At 50.5% G+C, this 26,219-nt stretch overlaps 1 protein-coding gene across 1 annotated transcript in view; it reads left to right on the top strand.

Annotated features, from left to right (window-relative positions):
* trrap (transformation/transcription domain-associated protein) overlaps positions 1–26,219 on the top strand; it is a 93,740-nt gene that overhangs the window by 35,867 nt on the left and 31,654 nt on the right. The window contains exons 39-57 of the mRNA XM_060037264.1: positions 174–440; positions 949–1,155; positions 3,344–3,502; positions 4,241–4,426; positions 4,634–4,744; positions 5,567–5,713; positions 9,719–9,932; positions 10,402–10,542; positions 12,366–12,515; positions 15,218–15,414; positions 16,388–16,509; positions 18,338–18,551; positions 19,092–19,271; positions 20,790–20,936; positions 21,510–21,629; positions 23,931–24,218; positions 24,826–24,963; positions 25,298–25,410; positions 25,741–25,876. Of these exons, the coding sequence (XP_059893247.1) occupies positions 174–440; positions 949–1,155; positions 3,344–3,502; positions 4,241–4,426; positions 4,634–4,744; positions 5,567–5,713; positions 9,719–9,932; positions 10,402–10,542; positions 12,366–12,515; positions 15,218–15,414; positions 16,388–16,509; positions 18,338–18,551; positions 19,092–19,271; positions 20,790–20,936; positions 21,510–21,629; positions 23,931–24,218; positions 24,826–24,963; positions 25,298–25,410; positions 25,741–25,876 (3,237 nt within the window). The remainder of the gene's footprint in view (positions 1–173; positions 441–948; positions 1,156–3,343; positions 3,503–4,240; positions 4,427–4,633; positions 4,745–5,566; positions 5,714–9,718; positions 9,933–10,401; positions 10,543–12,365; positions 12,516–15,217; positions 15,415–16,387; positions 16,510–18,337; positions 18,552–19,091; positions 19,272–20,789; positions 20,937–21,509; positions 21,630–23,930; positions 24,219–24,825; positions 24,964–25,297; positions 25,411–25,740; positions 25,877–26,219) is intronic.

The following is a 26,219-nucleotide window of genomic DNA, read 5'->3' as shown; positions in this document are numbered from 1 at the left end:
ACGCACGCATGCATGTTGGTTCTCCGGCACCGAAGACGGATTCCAAAATCGTTTGTTACAGACTCAATCTTTTTTTATTAAATATCCTCACCCATCTATGTGTGTGTGTGTGTGTGTGTGTGTGTGTGTGTGTGTGTGTGTGTGTGTGTGTGTGTGTGTGTGTCTCTGTGTAGGTGCTAGACCCCGAGAAGCAGGCGGACCTGCTGGACTCGCTGCGCATCTACCTGCTGCAGTTCTCCACCCTGCTGGTGGAGCACGCGCCGCACCACATCCACGACAACAACAAGTCGCGCAACAGCAAGCTGCGGCGCCTCATGACCTTCGCCTGGCCCTGCCTGCTGCCCAAGGCCTGCGTGGACCCCGCCTGCAAGTACAGCGGGCACCTGCTGCTGGCCCACATCATCGCCAAGTTCGCCATCCACAAGAAGATCGTCCTGCAGGTGAGGAGAGAGGGGGAGAGGGTAGGGGGGGGAGGGAGTGACGTGGAGAAGCCTTTCGCAGAGTATCTTCAAAGGCTGTACCCAAGATGTGGGATGGCGCTACATGAAGCCTCTTTTGTTATCTAAAAAAATTAATATATTTCTTTATTTTTCTATTTTTTTATTTGCAGCCTAAGTCCCAGCAATGGGCTGCGCTCAATGTATTCCTTTATTCAGTTGGGTGAGCCGTCGATTGAAATAGCTGTACCAGTGTTAGTTCCTGAGTCTGATCTGTATTTAGAAATATATCAATCAATGTCCCATTTTGTGATTAACACATTGAATTTATTTACCAACAATTTTCTGTTTTATCATGTAAGGTGTCTGAGCACTTGGGAATTAACAATCCATGAATAAAATGTATATTTTGTCTTGCTAACAATAACTTGTAATGACCTTCTATGTATCCTAGCGCTTGTCTTTGACTGAACACGCCATAGTCTAACCAACCGTGCCCCCCCCCCCCCAGGTCTTCCACAGCCTTCTGAAGGCCCACACCATGGAGGCCCGTGCCATCGTACGCCAGGCCATGGCCATCCTCACCCCGGCCGTGCCGGCCCGCATGGAGGACGGCCACCAGATGCTCACCCACTGGACCCGCAAGATCATCGTGGAGGAGGGCCACACCGTGCCCCAGCTGGTCCACATCCTGCACCTCATCGTGCAGCACTTCAGGGTAAGGGGGGGGACCAGGGAGGGGGGGGACCCGGCGGGAGACCACGGGCTTGTGTTCACACACTGCGTGATAACGCCGTGTCCATGCGCACAGCTTTTAGATATAATACTGTTGTTGATAGATGATGGCTTGCAAGCAGTGCAGGCGTTCACAAGCTATTGGACGAGTGTTTGAAAAACGATCACACTTATTGGTTTAAAAATAGAGCGGGCGAAAACAAGAAAGCCTTTGTCATCTATAAAGTCGAGGAGTTGATATCTGACAGATGACAATATCCCAAATAAGGAGGGGTAAGTTTTACCAAGATTTGATTGTCCAAAACTTTTGTGCCATCTTTGTGCGGTTTGTTTTTGAAATATCCCATAATGCGGAGCGTGCTTTTTTTTTAAATCTGCTGATCCAGCAGCAACCTCTAACAGTGTGGATGCCTGGCGTTCATGACCCTGGTTTATTTTCTCCGTGGTCCACCGTCTGCTCCAGATTGATCCAATCTCACTGTGGATCCACTTTTAATCCGCTATTATCACATCACTCCTGCTGAACCTTTATGTTTTTAATATCAGCTTCAAGTGGTTTGAATCGCTCGTCTCTGGCTCGGCTTGTACATTCACATTCAATCCACCATCATTTCATTATAACTTTTTAAACCTTGAACAATAGGGTTGTTGTTTTTTTCCATGTATATTTCATTTTTCCTATTACTCCTCTGCCAACCAAGCGTAGATTAATTCCTCCCTGGACCCTTCTGTGGGTGTGAAGGTTAGGGGCAAGTCGTCTTCGAAGGCTTTCTGCTTGTGACTTGACTTTCAAATCACAAGAAGTAAGGAAAGGCGTTTAGAAAGCTTCGAAAACTTTTAACACTTATACTGTATCTCTCCGCCCTCTCCCCCCCTAGTCTCTGCCTGGGCCCATGAGTGCCTGTCACGGTGACAGCGTCTAACATCAGCCTGACTTGTGGCTGAGCGGCTCCCCTCTATAGCGGGCTGACGGGCGGCTCTCAGTGGCCCACATGACTAATCTAATGTAATCACATCAGCATAATTACACCAGGGAGTGGATGATGACCGACGATAGAGTGGTGTGTGTGTGTGTGTGTGTGTGTGGGGGATGAGTGTGCATTTCCACGTCTGTCTGCGTGAGTTTTTGACGGACGGGGCTTAACCTCTCTGTCCATAAGTGGCTTAGAAGTCCCGCTCTATCGACCGTAATTAGCCTCAAAGTGAAAAGCGCTAATATTCCCTGGCAACGGCGGATCTGGTAGACGTCGCATCTCTCGCCTTTCTAAAGGGTGTGTGTGATGATGCGTGTGTGTGTGTGTGTGTGTGTGTCTCTTAGTTGATGTCTCTGTGTCTAAGTTGGTGCTTGTGTGTGTTGAGGTGTGTGTGTAAGTCTAAGTTGATGTCTCTGTGTCTGCATTGGTGCGTGTTTTTGTGTGTCCATGTGTGCGTAAGTTGATGTGTGTGTTAGTTTTCCTTTGGTGTGTTAGTGTTCCTTTAGTGTGTGAGTGTTCCTTTAGAGTGTGTGTGCAGTGAGTTCAGAGAGTGTGATGCCTGGGAGTGCTCGCGCTAATGTGTGTCATCATGTCCTTGAGGCTTAGAGGGAGTGTGACTTCAGAGAGAGTCTCCCTCTCTCCCTCTGCTTCGGTGTCTCTCTCCTCAGAGTCTCTAAGCACTCCAGTCAAACAGTGTTAAACCCGGGCTTACGACAAACACAATGCGGTTCATATGCATTGGGTTGGCTAAGCTTTGGGGTTCATTTTGCACAAGAACTTTAAATTAAATCTGTTCCATTTTTTTTTATGTTTAAGTGTCTGGTGATTTTAGGACACAAAAACAAGAATTGCGCTCAGCAGCTGCCTTTTGATAGTAGTATCGAAAGGGATGGGAATTGGTTGTAGTTTCTATCCCACAGCAACAGTTAGAATAATAGCTAGTATTTCATTGAACCTTTTGGGATATCACACTCAAGTGAAGTATTGGATGGCAATTGAAGATGCAGATTGTAATACTTGGCGTTTGATTTGTTTCTGATGGCAAATAATGGTATTTGCTTTTTGACGATATTCCAGGGTGAATTTGATGGTTTTGGACCGCATTTGTCTGTTTGATGCATTGCGTGATATTTGCTCATCATTGATGCTGGTTGTTGATGCTTGTTGACTGACGGTGGTGGTTCGACGTGGTTGCAGGTGTACTACCCGGTGCGCCACCACCTGGTCCAGCACATGATCAGCGCCATGCAGCGTCTGGGCTTCACCCCCAGCGTCACCATCGAGCAGAGGAAGCTGGCCGTGGACCTGGCCGAGGTGGTCATCAAGTGGGAGCTGCAGAGGATCAAGGACCAGCTGGTAAACTACACACGTACACACACGTACACACACTCAAGGGCTGATTATGGTTCCGCGTTCACACAACGCAAGGACCACGCATTCGCACTCGTGAACCCGCACACGCACAGACACAGACGCACACACAGACACACGTGCACAGACACAAACACGTGTGCGGTCTGCGCGCACACAAGTGCAACATAAGCAAAACATCACCGAAATTATCGATGATCTTGCACACGCACTTTTACGTGTGGAAAATGCCTGTGTAAGCACTGCAGGGTTGAACAGTGCCGCTGACTGCTAACAGCGTTCGCTACTCGCCTATTTTGTGTTGGGACATGAAAAACGATATTTCTCTCACTGCAGCCACTGGTGGCTGTCCAGGCCTGGATATTTGAGAATAATTAATTTCCCTAGCCTCTCCTTTGTTGTTGTTGTTTTTTTGTTTCTAAGGAAACTTGAAGCTGCGGTCGTTTTTTTTTATTCCAAGAGAGAACTCCATTTATCTTTTGGCTAGGCTCGTTAAAATACCAAACCATGAAGCTTACTTCCCTTTTACACCAGATAAATCCTCTCTCGCCTGGCGCTAATCAACTCCTGACCCTGCCCCAGTTTCACTGTGGACGCTTTAAAAACTTAGAGCAAGGAAAATATCCCCACCTCTCTTGGGTTATAGATAAATAAGTGAAGAACCTCTCTCTCTCCCTCCCCCTCCCTCCCTCCCTCCCTCCCTCCCTCCATCACCTCATCCAGCCGGAGGTGGAGGCCGAGGCCGGGCCCGCCGGCGAGGCGTCCACTAGCGCGTCGGGGGCCGTAAAGAGGAGCCTCCCCGCGGACAGCCCCTCCCCTGTCCCGGGCGTGGCCGCCGGGGCCGCCGCCGCCGCCGCCGCCAACCAGGACGTCAAGAGGTTCCGCACCGCCACTGGAGCCGCCACCGCCGTAAGCTCCCAGCCAATCAAACGGCCGCCCTCTGGCCGCGCCCTCTGGTTGAACTTGCACTTTCAGCGGGGAAATGAGGCTCAATGTCTCACCGGGTCGTTTTCCCAGAATGCATTTCAATACCGCTTCCATAGCTCTCCTCTTCCTGGTCTAATAGCTCTCCTCTTCCTGGTGTGTGCCCGTCCTCTGGTTTGTGTGTGTCTACAGGCGTTTGGGCGTAGCACCACCATGCCTGGCACAGAGACGCAGCTCACCAAACCTGTGGAGAAGCCCCACACAGACACTGTGGTCAACTTCCTCATCCGGATTGCCTGCCAGGTGGGCGCCCTCTCTCTCTCTCTCCCTTTCCCTTTTTCTTCCTCTCACCAACACGCGCTCACGCAGACGTGCTCACACACCCTAGCACACACAAAAAAGCACACACACACACACACACACACACACACACACACACACACACACACACACACACACACACACACACACACACACACACACACACACACACACACACACACACACACACTAGGAATTACTCTCCCATCCATGTCAGCAGGGCAATTTCAGCTAAATTCCCTAGTGGGCCAGATAGGACACACCCGGTGGCTGTCCTCAATGCAACTCCATGCAGAAGCACACACAAGCGCGTGCGCGCACGCACAAACAAACAAACACACACAAGCACACGCATGTGAAGGCACACAGCTGCCGCCATGTAACGACGGCTGTGATGTCCTTGGATGCAGGCCTGAAATAAACCACAGTGCCTCACCTCTCCCTATCGTACGCTTTGTAATCACCTCCCGGCAACGTTTTTTATTGTTCAGCTAAGCATATATTCTGCATGAAGGATATTTAGCTAACCCACCCATAGGCACATCTAGTTTAACATGTGTGATGGTTTTGCTTCATTGCAAAGTTTGTATTTGCAAATAGCGTACACAAAATTTCATAGATCACCCACTGCATTTATGTCTGACAATCAACTCCCAGGATCAATCCTTACATGTGTCAGTATTTAAACAAATGTAACAATTGTGACGAAAACTGTTTAATAAAAAATCAAGGGCACAAGCCCCATCCGATCCTTCCTGGGGCTGACTTCCTGCTGGCCGTGCTGACGTCCTGCGTCCTGTGCAGGTGAACGACAGCACCAACGTGGCGGGCTCCCCCGGGGAGCTGCTGTCGCGGCGCTGCGTCAGCCTGATGAAGACGGCCCTGCGGCCGGACATGTGGCCCCGCGCCGAGCTCAAGCTGCAGTGGTTCGACAAGCTGCTCATGACCGTGGTAAGGGACCTTCTCTCCTCCCTCCTCTCCTCCCTTCCTTCCTCCCGGCCTTCCCATCTGCCTTTGCTTTTCCTTTCTTCCTTTCTCTGCCTTCCTTTCTGCCTACCTTCCTTTTTTCCATCTTTCCTCCTTTCTCTTACTTTCTTTCTTCTTCCCTTCATTCCTTTCCTTACTTCCTTTCCTTCCTTCCTTTCTTCCTTCCGCAGTTTCTTCCTTCCTTCGTTCTTTTCCTTCCTTCCTTTCTTTCCTTCTTCCTTTCTTCATTTGCTTGTTCCAGTCCGTCTATCTGTCTGTCTCATTTATTTTGTTGGTTTGGTTTGTTCTTTCCTTCCTTCTGTCGTTTTCTTCCTCTCTCTAGTTCCTTCCTCGTGTTTCTTCATTTTATCTTTCATCTGAGCTCTCGTTTGTTTAATGGCGACGGTGCATTGCGGAATTTCTCGATTGCAGAGAGAGTTTCATCAGGAGAAAATGTTGTGTTTTGTAGTTTTTAATTATGCACCGATAAGCATATTTCTGGTTCAATCCTGCTGGATAAACAAATGTTTTGTTATGAATGTACAGATTTTGGTTCGTTTGGCAGTAATTAAATGTAATGTCCCAATAGAGAGAGCAGAGCACAGGTCAGTTATGGATTGGAACAAAATGGAGTGGATTTCAACTTGGTGCATTGCTTAAGGACCCAGCGCAAATCGTGCGAGTCACCTGTGGCAGAACCACTCGGCTTTTGCTTTTGAATGCCTTTTATTTATCTCAGATTCTGAAATCCCATTAACTATTCCTGCACTACCAACATGTGCAACCGTCCAATCCCTCAAATATATCTTAAAGGACATAAAAGCAACGCAAGGTAACAAGCAACACCTGACATAAACATAACCCTGGCAAGTGCAACTCTGGCCCTGGAGTTCCTCGGGCATGTGCTTTATATGAACAGCCTTTTTATGTTGCTTATATTTCTTCCCTATTTAAATGGTCGTCGAGCTAAAGGAGCAGGGAAACTGGAAGGGCTTAGAGGTGTTCTCCTCGTTATCGCGTCAGCGCGCCGCACTCCGTTAAGGACAACTAATGTGTGTGTCGTGGAGACTGCGGGGGGGGACGTCGCCCCCCTCCCCAGCCCTGGTTAAGCTCTGTGTGACTGGCTTGTTTGGCCCAAACACTTCGCTCCCTTTGTCCGTTATCGCTAATGCTCTGAGTGAGGCGCCGGGCGGCATAATGACAAAATAATGACAGCGGGGGAAGATAACGGGAAGTCTATCCAGTCCACCGCCGGGGCCCGCTCCTCTTCCTATCAGCCCAGCCCAACCCCGACACCACCACCCCACCTCCACCCCAATCTATCTCCAGCACCTTCTCCACACCTCCTGTTCCTCGGCACGCTGTGTCTCCTCCTCCCTCCCCTCCTCCCACTCCTCCCTCTCCTCCTCCCACTCCTCCTCTCCTCCTCTCCTCCTCCCACTCCTCCTCTCCTCCTCCCACTCCTCCTCTCCTCCTCCCACTCCTCCTCTCCTCCTCCCACTCCTCCTCTCCTCCTCCCACTCCTCCTCTCCTCCTCTCCTCCTCCCACTCCTCCCCTCCTCCCACTCCTCCTCTCCTCCTCTCCTCCTCCCACTCCTCCTCTCCTCCTCTCCTCCTCCCTCTCCTCCTCCCCTCCTCCCACTCCTCCTCTCCTCCTCCCACTCCTCCCACTCCTCCTCTCCTCCTCCCACTCCTCCTCTCCTCCTCCCCTCCTCCCCTCCTCTCCTCCTCCCACTCCTCCTCTCCTCCTCTCCTCCTCCCACTCCTCCTCTCCTCCTCCCCTCCTCCCACTCCTCCTCTCCTCCTCCCACTCCTCCTCTCCTCCTCTCCTCCTCCCACTCCTCCTCTCCTCCTCCCCTCCTCTCCTCCTCTCCTCCTCCCACTCCTCCTCTCCTCCTCTCCTCCTCCCACTCCTCCTCTCCTCCTCCCACTCCTCCTCTCCTCCCACTCCTTTTCTCCCAACACGTCTTCAGCTCCCCTCATCAGGTCCTCTTCATTTCTTTCTTTCTTGCCTCATTCCTGCCTGCCTTCCTCCTTCTTTGCTTCTGTCTTTCCTTTCCTTTCTCTCTTACCTTCCCTCGTGTCTTTTCCTCCTCTCCTCCTCCACTCGCTGTCCCTCATGGTCACCTGTAGCCCCCCTCCCTGTTTGCCGTGACCCAGACAAGGTTATCGCTGCTGGCCGTCGCCACCGCGCCATGTTTTCCCCCGGCGTGGCTCACTGCTCCGGCCCACCTCCCTTCCTCCCTCCTCCCCCCTTCGCTCCCTCCCTCCCTCCCTCCCTCCCGCTCTTCTCCTGTTCCACCTCTCTTTTCACTTCCTTGCCCGCCTTTACAAGTCCCACAGGGAACAGCCTGACAAACAAGGCTTTACACACACACACACACACACACACACACACGCACATGCACATGCACATGCACACAGCCTCAGGGGATTGTGTTGTAGCTGACCAGCCGTCTTCTTCCGGCTAATGAACATTGCTGTGAATCAGATCTCGCTTTATGTGCCCATTGTGTTGGCATGGCAGTGATTAAATGGTGTGTGTGTGTGTGTGTGGGGGGTGGTATTAGCATGTGTTAACCAGCCCATAGCAGTGTTTCCCCTCCATGCGTCCAGCTGTGGCACAGAACTGCCACTGGATTATAAACGCCAGTACAATCAGCCATGCAATACAAGACTTAATATTTTTTATAAAAATATATATATTATAAATTATGCTGGGAAACCACAGAATGCTTTTTGTTAAATTTGAAAACATATATAACACAGGTGCCCCCTACTGCAACCCCCTCAATGGTAAAATTGTCATTATCGTCATTTTTTGCAAGTAGTTGCGAACCACAGTTAGAAGGTAAGCTACATTTTGTCCCAATATTCTAGGGATACAATACAAATATCTATATAATATATATGTAATCCCTCAGTCCTAGAACTATTCACCTCAACGGTTATTTGAGATAAGGGAAGCCTTTGACACAACGGCCGAACATGGGAAAACCCAATTATCCTTTGTTATATTTGTATTCAGATATTAGAACATAATTCTATCCCTTCGGTAGCACTCTTGACACCTGCTGTCTTTTGTCGGAAACGGCAGAACCGACAGAAAGACGTTGAACTAACTGATTGTAATATTAATAGGCTATTAATTAAATGTTCCAGAGTTCTCCCCGGGATTAAATTTTTGCTCCCACTAGTCATGATCGTGGGAGACCATTTCTCATTTCATATCACTTTGGAATGCACCCGAGCCCTCCTGGAATCAGTGATCGCACCAAAACCAGAGCTCGTTCCGAGTGCGCGCACCCCAGCACTATGCATGTGCGCATCAGCAAAGTGCACACAAACCTCAGTATAGTGCACCTCAAACACACAACTCAACAGCACTGCTCGGGGCAGAAAAATCATAGTGGTCACACTGTATAGCACATAGACGTGGCCTATCTCCATGGCAACTTCGCCTCGGCCCGTGTCGTCGGGGTAATACGGTGTCAGATCGATACGGGCCCCTGATGTCTACCAGGGCCCTTATCACAGGAGTCACCTTGTTCATTAGCCCAGATTAGTGCTACGGATCTGCTCCAGATTATCCCCTGGGCGCACGCTTTATTGTAGGCCTTGATTGCAATTTAGACAAAATTAGGTTTTGATGTCGGCCATTGATCTTTGGTTTAGTGCCGACGGTAATAGCAGCGGCCCTCTTTGTGTGAGGAATACGTCTCTCTGTGTACAGAATATTGATTTAATGTGTGTGTGTGTGTGTGTACACGAGGCCTCTACGTGCTCTTATTGTTATGCAGCGTTAATGGAGCCCATGAATAAGTCAAGTTCATTTCACATAGCAAAGCAGCCGGGTGTTGATGTTTCTGAACCACTCTGACCCACTCTTTCCTTTTTCCCCCACCGATCTATATTCTCTCTCTCTCTCCCTCATCTTCCTTTCTATCATCTCTCCCACCTCCATCTCCCCCCCCCCCCCCCCCCCTACAGGAGCAGCCGGCCCAGGCCAACTTCTCCAACATCTGCACGGGGCTGGAGATCCTGTGCTTCCTGCTGACGGTGCTCCAGTCGCCGGCCATCCTGGCCCACTTCAAGCCCCTGCAGCGGGGCATCGCCGCCTGCATGACCTGCGGCAACACCAAGGTGCTCCGGGCCGTCCACTCGCTGCTCTCGCGCCTCATGAGCATCTTCCCCACGGAGCCCAGTGAGTCACGCCGGGCCGCCGACCACACCCGTATACACACGGAGGCATATACGTTCACACACGCGCACATGCACACAGGTATATGCATACACATGCATGCACATGCATACACATCGTTGCACACGTATGAATACGTGCACACGCATGTTAATGTACACACACCATAATTCTCATCAGATTTAAGTACTTGTTATCGAAAATGACCTTTTCTTTGTGTTGACAAAATAAAAACACACACACACACACAGACACACACGCACACCTCTTTCACTCTCATTAATTCCCACTAATACACGTAGTCCACAAACGCCCTCAGCGTTCTACCTAGAGAACGACTCGTTCTCTATTAGTTCATAGCAAAACGAATGTCCCCTCTAATGACTAACACGGGAGGACCAGAACACACAAGGTCTCTACCCGTTCATCCCGCCCTCGCCGCTGACCTCACTGTTGTGTTCCCGCCCTCAAGGTACGTCCATCGGCACGTCCACCGTGGCGTCCAAGTACGAGGAGCTGGAGTGTCTGTACGCAGCCGTGGGGAAGGTCATCTACGAGGGCCTGACCAACTACGAGAAGGCCACCACTAGCGCCAACCCCACGCAGCTCTTTGGTAAATACTCTCTCTCTCACTCTCTGTCTCTCTCTCTCTGCTGCTGCTCTGTAAAACGTCTGCTGCTGTTCTGTAACCACCTCGCTGTAACCACCTCTCGCTCTGTCTCTTTTTCTCTATCTGTCTCTCTCTCTCTCGCTTGATCTCTCTGTCCGTCTCTTTCATTCTCTCTCGGTTTCTGTTCTTTAAAACCTCTAACCACCTCTCCCTCGTTCTCTCTCGCTCTGTCTCTTTTCTGTCACGGCCTCTTTTTCTCTTTCTCTCTGTCTCTCTCTCCCCTTCTCTCGGTTTCTGTTATGTAAAACCCTTACCCACCTCTCTCTCTCTCTGTCTCGGGCGCTCTTTCAGTCTTGCTGTCTCTCTCTCTATCTCTGTCTCTGTTCATTCCCAATTTCTCCCCCACTTACAAACATTTATCCCACTTCAGTCCGCATGTGAGCACTTGTGATCACGCTCACTTAAGAAGCTCATAACAGCCAGTCATGGCTTCTTTATTTTTCCCACCCAACCAAACACACAGACGCACGCACGCACGCACGCATGCACACACACACACGCATACGTGTGACCACACACACATTATCATGCACACTTTATAACACACAAACTCATGCACACTAATTCTCACACACATGCCCCCCCCCTTATGCCATCAGCGCTGGACAAACCACTGGGCCGGCTTGGCCGCTGAGGCGGCGAGCGGGGGGTCATTAAAATGCAAAGTGAAGGGCCACCATTGGGGGGGCCAACAGCTGGTGGGTTAAACAGCACGCCACGGCCCCGTGCGCAGAGAGCCCGCGTCTTGGGATGGATTAAGCTTTCCTCGCCGGGCCCCCCTCTACAGCCCCTTCCTCCCCTTTAGTCACCCAGCTGTCACCCTGTTTTGATGGCGGGGAGGGGGCCGTGAGAGGCCGGGCCGGGTGGCCTCGTCTTAAGTTTCCCCTTTTACAAAGTCGCAGCAAATTCCTTATTTTTTTTCTTCTCTCTGTCCCTTGCTTTGTCTCTGCGAGTATATATTTATATATATATATCTATATATTTGTGAATATCAAATTTCAAGCACGTTAAAACGTAGCCTTCTCTCGGTCCGTTCCAGTAAAAGGGGGTCTTCAAGGTGACAAATGGTTATCGGAGAGCATCCTAATGTAACGCTACCTGATACGGGGTCCCACAATGGCAGCCCCCCTCTCCCCTCTCCCCCCCTCCTCCCCCCCGCCGGAGGGCGCAGAGGGAGGCAGGCCAGGCTGGGTGATGCATGCGTCCGGCCTGAGGGCTGACATTTTAACATTCATCTCCCCGTCGCCCCCGTCGCCCCCCGCCGCCCTCCGGGGAGTGCGGACGACGGGAGACATGACTCATACCGCTCACAAGTCGTCTGACTCTTTGTAACTTTTGTTCCATTCACTGAAAATGAGCTTCCAAGAGGACACCGCTGTGCAGTGGGGGGTCAACGCCCCGCTGGCTCTAGCGGTTGGAGAGAGAGAGAGAGAGAGAGAGAGAGAGTGTGTGTACCTGGATGGATGTGTGTTTGCATACCTGGGTGGGTGTGTGTGTGCGTACCTGGATGCGTGTTTGTGTTATTGCCTGGGTGGTTGGTTGTCTGTGTGTGTGTGTTTCAATGTACCGTGTGCATGTTTGTGTGTGTACCTTGCTAGGTGTGTGTGTACCTGGGGGTATTGGGGGCCACAAATGCAAATGCTCTGTCACCAGTTTTCTGATTCCCCCGTAACCGTTCCATGTTGAGGTCCCAAAGCTGTCGGGCCTTTTGGTTTTCCCCGGCACCAAACACCCTTTCTTACTATCCTTCTCTCGTGCTCCTCCAGGAACGCTGATGATCCTGAAGTCGGCGTGCAGCTACAACGCCAGCTACATCGACCGCCTCATCTCCGTCTTCATGCGCTCCCTGCAGAAGATGGTGCGGGAACACCTGAGCCTGCAGCAGGCTAACCCCGGGACGGCCGAGACCAGCACAGGTACGGTACCAGGTGAAAGAGAGGGCTGATGATTATATAGGACGTACTGTTATAGGTACCAGACTCTCAGTCCAGCACAGGTACGGTACCAGGTGAAAGAGAGGGCTGATGATTATATAGGACGTACTGTTATAGGTACCAGACTCTCAGTCCAGTACAGGTACAGAACCAGGTGAAAGAGAGGGCTGATGATCATAAAGGATGTACTGTTCTAGGTACCAGACTCTCAGTCCAGTACAGGTACGGTACCAGGTGAAAGAGAGGGCTGATGCTCGTAGACGACCTACTGTTCTAGTTAACAGTCGGAGCAGACTCTCAGACCAGCACACTCTCAGAACAGCACTGGTATCATGCAGGTCCAGGTTTATTAGAAATACGAGAATCGATGTCAACGCAAGTATGCATACAATGGACGCCTAGATCATTATAGGAGTGCAACAGGTAAATGTTCAAGAGACTGAACACCCTCACAGATCACTCTAAGGTTTCTCGGTTCAACAGAGGCCGTGAAAGCTCTGCGATGTGTGCAAAAAAAAAAAAAAACCTAGCTGGAATTTTACTTGTGAAATGCGGAAGGCGTACACATGAAAACCCAGAGGTCTTGGGTGGCTGTGCTCACATAAAACGGTAGCAACCAATCTGAGCAGTCTTGGGAGAAAAACTCAGAAGGACATTGATGCGAGTGAACACAATTGCACACTTACACAGTGTGACCCCTTCTGGGCTAGCTCAAGGCCTCGATCTCCTGTGTGTCCCAGTGCTGTGGCCGTACCGGGCCCACCGCTGGCCTTTCTGCATCAATAGGCTCAGCTGTGTTTCTCTGAATGGTGCTATCACTCAGGAGGGATCAAACTCCAGAGAGCCTGGTTTCACTGGGAATGTACCTGGGGTCTGGTTCCAATGGCCGTATTGGGACCAAGGTATCTCTGTGGAATAAGATGACAGATATACTCCTTCAGAAAGACCAGGAGAAGACAAGGGTTTGAAGAGTCATGGATTTCTGTTTGGATGGCACGATAGCTTAGAAAAGGATTCTGTGTCTGCTGGACAAGGGACAGGAGAGCATATACATGTTAGGTTGAATTACAGATAAGGTAACATTAATGTTCTGTGTTTCGTTCATTTCGTTAAAGATAGCAGCCAGGGAACCCTGTCGTTTTTTAGTCTCTCAGACAGGCTGGTAATGGCCGAAAGATGCTATCCAGTCCTTAAGCAGACCTGTAATTACTTTATCTGAGAAAACACAGCCATTTAACCCTCCGCTGCAAACAATTACAGTCACTCTACAGTCCAAAGAGTGCCTGCCCTGCGTGGGTCTTGGAGGAGTCTCACAGTATCTCATTACCCGAACATTTAATTTCACAGCTTTACGTTGTTTGGGGTTTTATTGACTGTCACAGTTTCAGGATTTAAGTCATGCGTTGGATCTCATGTGGTTAACACTTGGTTCTACCAAAATTTAATCTGAACAAAACAAAACTGGGCCCAATCCGTTGTAGGGCTGCCACTAACAATAAAAAATGTTACATATTATTTTACAGATTAATCTAAACATACATTTTTTCTCCCCCAAATAAAATAGATTAGATACATTGAGATCTTAGTGCAAGAGATAGCAAAAGGAGAAAAACTAATGCATCGGCGTTGTTAAATATGTGATACAATAATGTAAGGTATAGTTAGTTCCTTTCAAACCTTTATTCATGTTGATCAGTTATTCAAAAGTTATATGTATGCATGACAATTTAATTTCAGCTTTAATCTTCAAAATAAGTATTTCTGTACAGAGACTTATTTTGAAGATAATATCTGAAATTATATAATTCGTTAAGGTATACCCAAGGAACTTATTTTAAAGATACACATGAGCAAAACGTCAGTCAACCAAGAATAAGCCCATATTCTATGCTCAACAAGTTGTAATCAAAACTCATTCATTGAAGAGTCTAAAATAGCAGGCAAACAAGGGATAATGACTTTAATAACGAGCGCAATGTAGCAGCCGCAGTGGCAAAAGCTCTCCCCTCTAATAATACAGCGTTGCTAATTTGTCTCTTACATATGAACAGACTACACTTATTAAGGTCCGATCGCACAGAACCCCGTCTTCTCTTCCCTTGAGAAGTAGAGATTTTTTGTGGCCAGGGCCAAAAGATAAGCATCAAGAGAAGGCATGTCGGTCCAGGTCTGCCCTACCGTAGGAATACACTGAAATGGTGGGCAGCCCGTTCTGGAAGATTGCTGTGTGATCGGCCCAGTGCGTTTGCCATTTCTGGCGGTCCAACTTTCAATATTGCAGAAATGCTGTTCTGAATTACCGTAGACATTTTTTGGACATTGTTGTCGACCAATTGAAAGTATTCCCGTAATTTTGAAGCTATTTACACCCAACTGCTTTGGTGGCAGACTGCTGCCGCCGAAATGTATTTTAGGAGTCTGTAAATGTTTCACAGGAAAGGACAAAGGATGCTAGCCAAAAGCAACTGACTGACCAATCACGCAGTGATATTGAAGTAACACATTTACCGTAACCAAATACAATTGTCATGGTTAAAATAATCCTGTAATAAATATCAACGTTGACGCATTGTCAGCGTAGGAAGTGACCAATCACAGCAGCCCTACTTGCCATTGTTTGTCAAACTTCCATTTTATGATCAGCCTTTTTTTTCACGACCTCCCTTGCGCTCTTGTACCCATAGTGACCAGTGAGCTGGTCATGCTGAGCCTGGACCTGGTGAAGACGCGGCTGTCCGTCATGAACATGGAGATGAGGAAAAACTTCATCCAGGTCATCCTCACGTCGCTCATCGAGAAGTCCGACGCCAAGATCCTGCGGGCGGTGGTGAAGATCGTGGAGGAGTGGGTGAAGAACAACTCCCCCATGGCCGCCAACCAGGTGGGCCGCATGTCTGGCTGTTCATGGGTTGTGTTCTTTCTCTTTTAACCCGTGAATCCATCCAGAAGAACATCTCTTGCTAGCGCTGTGATTGATGCAAGCAACTTTGACTGATTTCCCCCCTATCGGTGTATCACTCAAACATGTGATTAACCAAACAGTTTGAGCATTGAATCGCTTTCTCTCTCGCTCTCTTGCTCTCTCGCTCTCTCGCTCTCGGTTTTGCTCTCGCTCTTGCTCTCTTGCTCTCTCACACTCTCACTCACTCGCTCGCTCTCTTATATTTATACCAAATCTTTTGATGTTTTTTATATTAAACCCATGCAAGAGCAGTATTCCTCCGATATGAGGTTAAGGGTTCAGAACAAGGCTTGTGGGGACGGGTTGCAAGTGACTTCATTATAGTTCTCTAGAAACTTCAGTCCTCTGCCAATATTCAAACTTTTAGGCGTAATGGGGGATATTTGGAGTGTGTTGCTTGTTATGGGGAGTACCTCACTAGGCTCAGGTCTCAGGGTGTTGCCAAAGGGCCGAGGCACGGTTTGGGTAATCATGTTGAAGATCATATTTCCGTGGATTATTTGACTTCTCTGTAGGTGTTCTCAGAAAAGTGAATATGATGATTTTAATAAAAACACATCCGTGAGCATCATTAAATAAAACCAACTCATTCCCCAGATGTGTGTGTAGTTTGAATAAGCAGGCGTAAGCCGCTGTCAATCATGCGTAATGGGGATTGTCAGTGTCGGAGAATGCATTTGAATACTGAGTTTGTGTATTTTAGAAAATAAGGAACGCGTTCATCCGCATCTCCGAGCCCGCACTGCACTTTCCTCATCGCCACGGAAACCAATCACCCACACGTTTTCTTCTAAACCCACACACACCCGTATCTCTGACCGAGCTGCACCGCGACCCTTGCCCTCGCCCTATGAACCCACCGTGTTGACGTCTCTCCATCCTCCCCCTCCAGATGCCCAACCTGCGGGAGAAGTCGATCCTGCTGGTGAAGATGATGACCTACATCGAGAAGCGCTTCCCGGACGACCTTGAGCTAAACGCCCAGTTCCTGGACCTCGTTAATTACGTCTACAGGTAATTGTGGCCATTACTCATCAGCGGGGTCGATGTGGCCGCCGCCGCCGCCGCCATGACGAACGTCTTCAGGCAGATGGAGGGGGGGGGGGGGGGGGGGGGGGGGGGGTGAAATTAAATAAATAAGCGGGGCTAGTGGAGGAAAACGGGGTACATCATGCTAACCAAAGAGGACTAATTCGAGGCGCATCACTGCGGCGCTACGAGATGGAAGCTTAATCCCCGACAAGTTTACGGACTGGGCTCGAGCGGGCGGTGGCGGTCCGACGCAGCGCTGTAATGCCGTCCGCCGAGACCGCCCACGCTCGTCGGGTTGGCTGTTTGTTTACGACTGTTGCAGCGGCAGAGGGCCTTGAAAGCCCGGCTCCACCAAGGCAAAATGAATAAGATATATACGCGGCTTCCTTGTTTAATTCTGAGAAGGGTCTGGGTAGTAGGAGGGAGGTAAACAAAAGCCGCCCGGCAAACACAGAAAATAGAGAGAGGGTGAAGATCGGATGGTTGATGGCCGGTTCTCCCTCTCCACTGGACGAGGGAGGATGAGTAAGAAGAACCTCGTCGGCGTAGCACGGGTGGAGCAGGGTGGATATGAGCGTGGAGGTGGGTCGGCAGTGGGACGGCACGGTGTCAGCAGGTGATGGGACCCTTCGAGGGGGAGAGCCAGAGAGCAGAGACCCTATCCCCCCCGGCTGCGGGCTATTCGTCATCTCTGTCCCTCTCGCTTCCCCACTCCCCCGTTCCCACTCCGTGTGTGTGTGTGTGTGTGTGTGTGTGTGTGTGTCATTCACTGCCCCCTCATTCCTACTCTCCGTCACACTGAGTCTCTTTCAACCCGCCTCGATCTCTTTCATTCTCATGCCCCTCTCTTTCCCATGCTTTAACAGGCTCACATTCTCTTTTGTGCGAATGGTAAATGGACTGCATCTCAAAGCGCTTTGCAACAAGGGTCTAACATTCGTCCATTCATGCACACGGTCATACACCGGCTGAGTGTCAACCATCTAAGGGAACACCCAGCTCGGTCGGGGATCGAACCAGCGACCTTTCGGTTGCTATACGACCTACCGGTCTACCCCCTGAGCCAATGCCACCACTTCGTTTCTTCTACTCAATTCTCTTTGTCTTGACACACGCACACACACACACACACACACACACACACACACACACACACACACACACACACACACACGCACACACGCACACGCACACGCACACGCACACGCACACGCACACACACACACGCACACACGCACACACACGAAGTGTCTGACGAAGTGTCAAAGGCTAGCCTCTGCGTTGTCCCCCCTCCCTTCCTCTCCGTTACCTGAACGGCCCCCGCAAGGCCTGTTCAATAGAGTCCTCAGAAGATGTTAATGCCAAGGTATTTTAATGCAAGACTGTCAGCGCTCTTGCTGCCATTAGATCCCGGCAGCCTTTGCATAACCGAGCGCAATTAATATCCAGCTGGAGCCATGATCCCCAGCTCTGTTATCCCCCGGCGCTGCGTCTTGCGCGGGGAAATGCTAGAAACAATTAAATTATTTACTATGAATGTTATTCCCAAGCCACTTACGGGGAATTACAGTCCATTGCACGTGTGCACTGCGACTTGATTTTTTTATTTTTAGGTTTAGGGTTTCCTTTTAAAATATAATGATGTACACACTCGAACTTTGCCGTGTCGGAAGAACCGCATTGTCAGGAACGACCCTGCTTCATCGTGTGTGTTTTTAGAAACACCCATTTTTTTTATGTCGCGTTACATATTTAGTTTTCCCTCTTTTTTTGATTGTATTCCCAATTATTATTCATTTTCTCCCCCCAGGGATGAGAGCCTCTCAGGAAGTGACATCACGTCCAAGCTGGAGCCGGCCTTCCTGTCGGGCCTGCGCTGCCCCCAGGCCCTCATCCGGGCCAAGTTCTTCGAGGTGTTCGACTCGTCCATGAAGCGGCGCGTCTACGAGCGGCTGCTCTACATCTGCTGCTCCCAGAACTGGGAGGCCATGGGCAGCCACTTCTGGATCAAGCAGTGCACCGAGGTGGGGGCCCGCCCTGCAGCCGTTCACCGGCCCATTCTGTGTGTTTAGAGGAGGGGTGTTCTCTACCCCATGAGGACTGACCCCTCTACCCCAAGGACTGACCCCTCTACCCCAAGGACTGACCCCTCTACCCCAAGGACTGACACCCCCCCCCCCCCCCCCCGCTCCTTAATGACATGTATCTAACAGTAGCTGTCATATCGCTATTGTATGTCGTATTTAGCTTTCTATTTTATAAAAATTGAGAATGGAAAAATGAATAGAAAACCAATTAAGGATAATAATGGGATTCTGTCATTAAGTTACACTTCACATTTTATGAAGTCAATAGACTGCAAAAGATTATAGAAGACTCATGATTGAGAGAGGTTTTAAAGCAGCGTTAGGTTATAAAGCAGTGATACAATGTTGTATATTACCCTTTTTTTAATTTCATATTTAACTGAAAAATCTCTTACGTCTGTCTGTGTCTGTTGCCGAGTTACTATGAGTACGTATATCCGGCTGTCTTTCTGACTGCGTGCGTCTGTCCGTCCCCAGCTCCTGCTGGCGGTGTGCGAGCGGAACACCATCATCGGCACCAGCTGCCAGGGCTCCATGCTGCCGTCCATCACCAACGTCATCAACCTGGCCGACAGCCATGACCGCGCCGCCTTCGCCATGGCGACGCACGTCAAGCAGGAGCCCCGCGAGCGGGAGAACAGCGAGACCAAGGAGGAGGTGGGTGCAAGGAGGGGGAGGGGGAGGGGGAGGGGGAGGGTGAGGGCCTTGCACATGTCCACGCACACGCATCTATGGAGACATAACGCATATAATGTCAGGTTGCAGCAGTGGGACTTTATGCACACACACACACACACACACACACACACACACACACACACACACACACACACACACACACACACACACACACACACACACACACACACAAAATAGGCAGGTAGGCGGGAAAAGGGCACAGTTATTTGTGTATTGCCCTTTCTCAAGTGTGTAACAGAGGATGTTGTAAAAAAAAAAAAGAAATTGTATATTAAACTTGATGATCATATTGTTGTGGATACCATTGATCCAAGTTGTAGTGTTTTATTCAGTGTTTCATTAAAGACTGAACCACAGTTTTCAGGAAGTAATTATGTAGTAAAGTTCCGCCTTAAGCAAGACTTTCCATTCAAAAAAACCCCATAGGTGAATGATTAACATCACAGTGGAGTTTGAAGCTCTTCTAATGTACCTCTGCTGAAATGCAGGACAATGTGCTGCCGCTGATTTATTAGCCAAATATGCAGAGTCATTACAAAAGACAAACAAAGCTTTACCTTGAAACTAAACGAGAAGTGTAACTTTTTGGGTTGTAAATCAAACGGTGGATGTTTGCACTTTCTCGGACCTCCTCCTCCGACGTGCCCTTTCAGAACCGCATGCGTGCACAACAGGGACACGTCATGGCTAGTGCCATCATTAAGGATCTGTTGTTTTCGCCCCTGCACCCCCTGCGACACCTACTGCTCCTTCTCCGTGTTCTCTCCCGTCTCCTCATCTTCTCCCTTATCCCCTTTTCTTGACCCGTGCATCTCACTCCTACTCCCCCCTCTCCCTCCTCCGCCCCCCTCCTATTTACACATCCTTAACACTCCTCTTTCTCCTCCTTCTCCTCCTCCACGCCCTTGCTCTCCTCCTTCTCCTCACTCCTCCTCTTCCTCTCACGTCCTCACTCCTCCTCACACATCTCTCCTACCTACACCTCTCTTCTCCCCCCCCTCCTCCTCCTCCTCTCTCTTACTCAACCCTCTCCTGCTTCTCTCTCCTACTCACACATCTCTTATTTTTCTCCTGCTCTCTCCTCCTCCTCACACCTCTCTCCTCCTCCTCACACCTCTCTCCAACTCAACCGTCTCCTGCTCCTTCTCTCTCCTCCCCACCTCTCTCTCCTCCTGCTTCTCCTCTCTCCTACTCAACCCTCTCCTGCTCCTTCTCCTCTCTCCTACTCAACCCTCTCCTGCTCCTTCTCCTCTCTCCTACTCAACTGTCTCCTGCTCCTTCTCTCTCCTCCCCACCTCTCTCTCCTCCTGCCTCTCCTCTCTCCTACTCAACCCTCTTCTCCTCTCTCCTACTCAACCCTCTCCTGCTCCTTCTCCTCTCTCCTACTCAACCCTCTCCTCCTCCTTCTCCTCTCTCCTACTCAACCCTCTCCTGCTCCTCCTTCTCACGCCTCCCTCCTCCTGCTCCTCCCTCCAGGACGTGGAGATCGACATTGAGCTGGCGCCCGGCGACCAGACCGCCCTCCCAAGACCAAGGAGCAGGCGGAGCGGGACGCCCGGGAACCAGCTGCACATGCTCACCAACCGCCACGACAAGTTCCTGGACTCGCTGCGGGAGGTCAAGGTAACCATGGAGACGCACGCATGGACGGAGACACGCACGCACGCACGCAAGCACGCACCTGTTGTTTTAAAACGACCAGCTTGATTTTTCTTTTTCCAATTTAAATTAAAATTGCTATTTACCCTCGTTAAAATACAAAGGAAAAGCATTAACCCAACGCCATTTCATCAAAGCAAATGTCAACATCTCTCCGTTCAGTCTCGTCTTAGTGGGTCGTGACATTCATATTTTAATGAAATGGTGAGGCTTAATAATTAATCACTCATTTTAAACAGCTTCGCCGGCCTTTAATGGCCAAATTTGGTCTGTTGGAGCACCACTGCTGTCCAATCAGGCTAATATAAATTCATTCATACACTCATGTATACTTTTTATACATGGGTGTATAAGTTGTTTTATTGATATAATTGACTATATTGTTCAGCCTGATCTTTGATATCTGATCTCTATTGAATGCGCGTGTGTGTGTGTGTGTGTGTGTGTGTGTGTGTGTGTGTGTGTGTGTGTGTGTGTGTGTGTGTGTGTGTGTGTGTGTGTGTGTGTGTGTGTGTGTGTGTGTGTGTGCGTGTCCAGACGGGGGCCCTCCTGAATGCCCTGGTCCAGCTCTGTCACATCTCCACCCCCCTGGCAGAGAAGACCTGGGTGCAGCTCTTCCCTCGTCTCTGGAAGATCCTCTCCGACCGGCAGCAGCATGTGAGTTCTGACCCGCCATCCCCCCCCCCCCCCCCCCATCATGTCACCCGGTCTCACCTCGGGACTGGGCCGTCGCTGAAACCCTGCGCCCTACACCCAGGGAACCTTGTTCTCTCCAGGCGGGCCGTGCGTATGAACAGATGGGCTTCTACAGACAGACGTGTCTGATTGGAAGCGAATGAATTGGAATGGGCTCATATGGTTTGGGCTCACAAGTATCAGGCGTCATGTTTGAGTGTGATAGTAACACCTTGGCTAGCGGTGAAGTGCAGCGATAATTACCCAAACAAAATAAGTCTCTGTGACCTTGCCCGTCTGGTAGAAGGGCTCGCAAATGTGTCGACAGACGGCCCTCATTTGTGAGGTTTGCCGATTCTATGGCTTGAGGTCCCTTTTTGTAATGCAGAGTGCGTAGTGGATCGTAGGTTTCGGAGAGGTTCACGGTGTCTGGTCCTCTCTGAAGCCCGTCTACGCCGTCTTCCACTTCCTGTGGTGAACATGGGAGAGGTTAGGGTGTTCCCCTCCAAGCCCTTCCCCAGTGTCCCAGCCTGCCTCTGGGCATGCTTGAGCAGGGAGCATACCCGCGGCCCCCTAGCTTCTCTCTCACGACCCGCGCTGGAACTCATCGCTTCCAGCTGCAACGTACCGGTTACGAGGTTCAGCCCACGGCTGGGCATCCTGGAGCGAGACCTCCTCCGGCCTGCTCCTTAACGACAGGAAGTGTCCCTCTGTGTCGAGGAAAAATTATAGCGATTGGCAGTGACTGAGCCGCCAGCCAGGAGCATATATCCGTATGTCTCGGCGCGGCCGGGTCGCCTACGAGCGCGTGACAGAAGGTCACCCCGGACAGACGGGTCAGCAGGCAGTGGCCCGCGAGACCCATCACTGCCCCGTGTCTCTGATCAGTCAACCAGGGCCACCGCCACGCTCCCCGACACGGACGGCTGTCTCCGGGATGACCTGTCTGGTCCGGGGGTGTGTGTGTGTGTGTGTGTGTGTGTGTGTGTGGGGGGGAACTTCTGAGGATCTGGCAGCTGGCAGAAGCACACTTGCCTCAAAAAGAGGTGATAGAATCAGCTCCACAGATGGACTCGCAGACAAAGTGAGACACAATCCGAGGCGAGCGCCGGTAAACACATGCCCGCCCACACACACACACGTACACACACGGAGACAATTGGGCACGGGGATAGATTCACTTGTACACACACACACACACACACACACTCGATCCACCTACACTACCTTCGCGGGACAATCATACAGCGGCTAGTTACTTACCTCCGTGGTAAGTAGTGATTGACACAACACACCCAACCACACACGCACACACAAATAGCTCCAACGTGTCTTCTTGGTGATGTGGAGCACGGAGACGACAGTTAACCGTGACCTTGGCGATCCCACTGCTGGCAAAGGAAGGCGCTATTCCGCCTAATGAGGACAGATTCGTTTATGCTAAATATGGAAGAGAGAGAGAGAGAGAGAGAGAAGAGAGAGAGAGAGAGAGAGAGAGAGAGAGAGAGAGAGAGAGAGAGAGAGAGACCGAGAGAGAGAGAGACCGAGAGAGAGAGACCGACCTGTAATGAGTTTAATGAACCAGATGCCTGAGTATTAGAGAGTCGTTGAAAGCCTTTGATTTGAAGTGATTGAGCTACACCAACTACACCTCCGAAATGGGCCCTGGAAATAGAAAAACGCCAAACCATGTTGTTTTCAACCCCGCGCGGCGTGAAAGTGCAGAGCGTGCTGGCGGCTGAGCACGGCGGTGTTATTCCGCACGCTGAGCCTTCCCGCCTCATATTACTTTAATTGATTGGGTAAATGGAGTGGTTTATCTAGCTTGATGAGCTTAGCCGTCAGCACATCCTTCAATTACGGCCCCGGAATCGAATGCTAATTTACCTTTCATTTTGCACGGGATGACACGCGCGACCTTTCAACTCCATTTCCAAGGATGGGGGGGGGGGCATTAATTTCCACCATCGCCTGTCAAACTGCCGGGGAACCAATCACTCCACCAACGGTTCGTCTGTGTGTTTTGAAGTTTAAAAAACGCTGCACGGAATATCGATAGTTCTTGTTCTCGTCGTCGCTTCCCTTTGAAGCACAGGTTTGCAAGAGAAGCACTCTTTGTATAAAGTTGGACCGCTTGAACCCACTAGTCATAGTGAGTTCATGAAGTCCCTGTGCTTCGTAGGCATTCTCTCTCTCTCTCCAATGCCCTGTCAATAGACTCACAAAAGTCGATCAAAAACAAAAGTTGACAATTTCTCTTCCGCTCCCCTGTCCTCCGTCCAGACGCTGTCGGGCGAGATGAGCCCCTTCCTGTGCAGCGGCAGCCACCAGGCGCAGCGCGACTGCCAGCCCTCCGCCCTCAACTGCTTCGTGGAGGCCATGTCCCAGTGCGTGCCGCCCATCCCCATCCGGCCGTGCGTGCTCAAGTACCTGGGCAAGACCCACAACCTGTGGCTGCGCTCCACCATCATGCTGGAGCAGCAGGCCTTCGAGAAGGGCCTCAGCCTGCACGGAAAGCCCAAGCAGAGCACCGAGTTCTACGAGCAGGAGAGCATCAGCCCGCCCCAGCAGGTAAGGGCAGGTAGACCCGCACCAGGTGTGGTACAGGTGGGGTACACCCCACCGATTAGGGCAGGAGTGTACCAATGAGTTTGTAATCGAGAGGCCAGGTCACGGCGGTTGCATTCCGAGGTTGTCTCGAGGCGTTTGAGTGCCTCGATCGGCCCATCTGTCGTGTAGAAGGTTTTGGATTGGGTCGAAGAGTGTTTGTTATTGATTAACTGCCGCCAGGCAAGACGCAAACACAAGAGTTGGGCGGTATCATTTGATGGCCGCACAGTGTGGTTTTACCGGTCGTTGGAATTCGATGTCTCTCGCCTTGGTTTCCATCTTGGCGCCGGAGTTTAGGGCTCTGGCGCTCAGAAAAGTGAGCGTAGCGATTTGATCGCATTTAGTAAGTGAGGCAACACTTTACTGCACGGCCGTTTACAAGGCAAACGGGGAGCGGTCGGAGCGACTACCAAGGGATTTGGAAAGATTTGGAAATAAAATGAGTGCATGATCTTAGTGACAGCCCATGATCTAGATGCACATTCCACATTCAAAATAAGAGCGTGCGGCCAAGTGTTGGTGATTATTGGGACCTCTGATTATCCTCCTGTCTCCTTCTGCCCACCAGGAGATCCTGGACTCCCTGGCGGAGCTCTACTCCCTGCTGCAGGAGGAGGACATGTGGGCGGGCCTGTGGCAGAAGAGGTGCAAGTTCCCCGAGACGGCCACCGCCATCGCCTACGAGCAACATGGCTTCTTCGAACAAGTGAGGACACGTCTCCTTCGTCTCTATTTTTGTGCTGTTTGTTTGATCTTAGCGCAGCGTCTGGGGTTACTCAAACAGTGTCTGAAAGCATGAGGACGCGTTCTAAAGCGTTACCTTGTTAAATGGTTCTCTTTGCTACAGTATATTGTGCTCTCATTGGGCGGTCTGTTTGTAGTCAGTGACATTGCTTACTAACGATCCCGCAAACCCCTTCCGTGTAGTAGCGTTTGTGAAACATGTATGTTGATAAGATCAGAGCAGTCTATGACCTCAATGGTGCTGCTTCTGGAGAGACGCCCCCCCCCCCCCCCCCTAAACCTACTGTGTTCCCCAGGCACAAGAGAGCTACGAGAAGGCGACGGACAAGGCCCGCAAGGAGCACGAGCGCAACAGCGTGTCCCCCGCCATCTTCCCCGAGTACCAGCTCTGTGAGGACCACTGGATCCGGTAGGCCAGGAGGCGGACCCGCTTTTATTAGGATGATTATTATTGCTGGTTTCTTTTACGACTTCCACTAAAACATTTTATTGTGTAATTGGCGCTTTGCCGCCCCTTAACTGGACCAGTGAGGAATTTTAATACAAACGAAAGGAAATGATCATCAAGTGTGTGTGAGTTATGAAATGTGAGTTATGAAATAAGCAGATAGCCAAATAAAACTAAAAAACGACAGCGTCTACGGAGATGGTAAAGGAAACGGTGCTGGGTGCTCTGGGCGCGACCCCAGCTGCCCAGCCTCATGGCCCTGGGGTCCCCCTCTCCCCCTGTCCCCTCCAGCTGCTCCAAGGAGCTGAACCAGTGGGAGCCACTGACGGAGTACGGCCAGTCCAAAGGACACTCCAACCCCTACCTGGTGCTGGAGTGTGCCTGGAGGGTCTCCAACTGGGCCGCCATGAAGGAGGCCCTGGTGCAGGTGAGGAAGCGCTCGCCACAACGCCGGGGGCCGCACGGCGGGAAACGCGTCCCGACGCAAGTTGCTATGATTGATGCGGCGCTGTCGGAATTAGGCACGTCCGCACACTCGGGCACACGTGCATGCCTGGCACACTCACTTGCACACGCACACACACACACACACACACACCCCTATGTGGAGGCTCTCTCAAATCAGCTCCTGATAAACCAGCCTCCTTGAAAAACACTTACCAGTAACTTTCAATTTCTTATACCCATTTTTATTTTGTTACCAGCGCTCAGTGCTGGGCGGCGTATATAAATAAATATATAAATATATATATATATATAACGTCCAACCT

The sequence above is a fragment of the Gadus macrocephalus genome, chromosome 18 (assembly GCF_031168955.1).
Source record: "Gadus macrocephalus chromosome 18, ASM3116895v1".
Classification (NCBI taxonomy): domain Eukaryota; kingdom Metazoa; phylum Chordata; class Actinopteri; order Gadiformes; family Gadidae; genus Gadus; species Gadus macrocephalus.
Note: the sequence above shows the minus strand (reverse complement) of the source record. Positions and strands in the feature narration are given on the sequence as shown.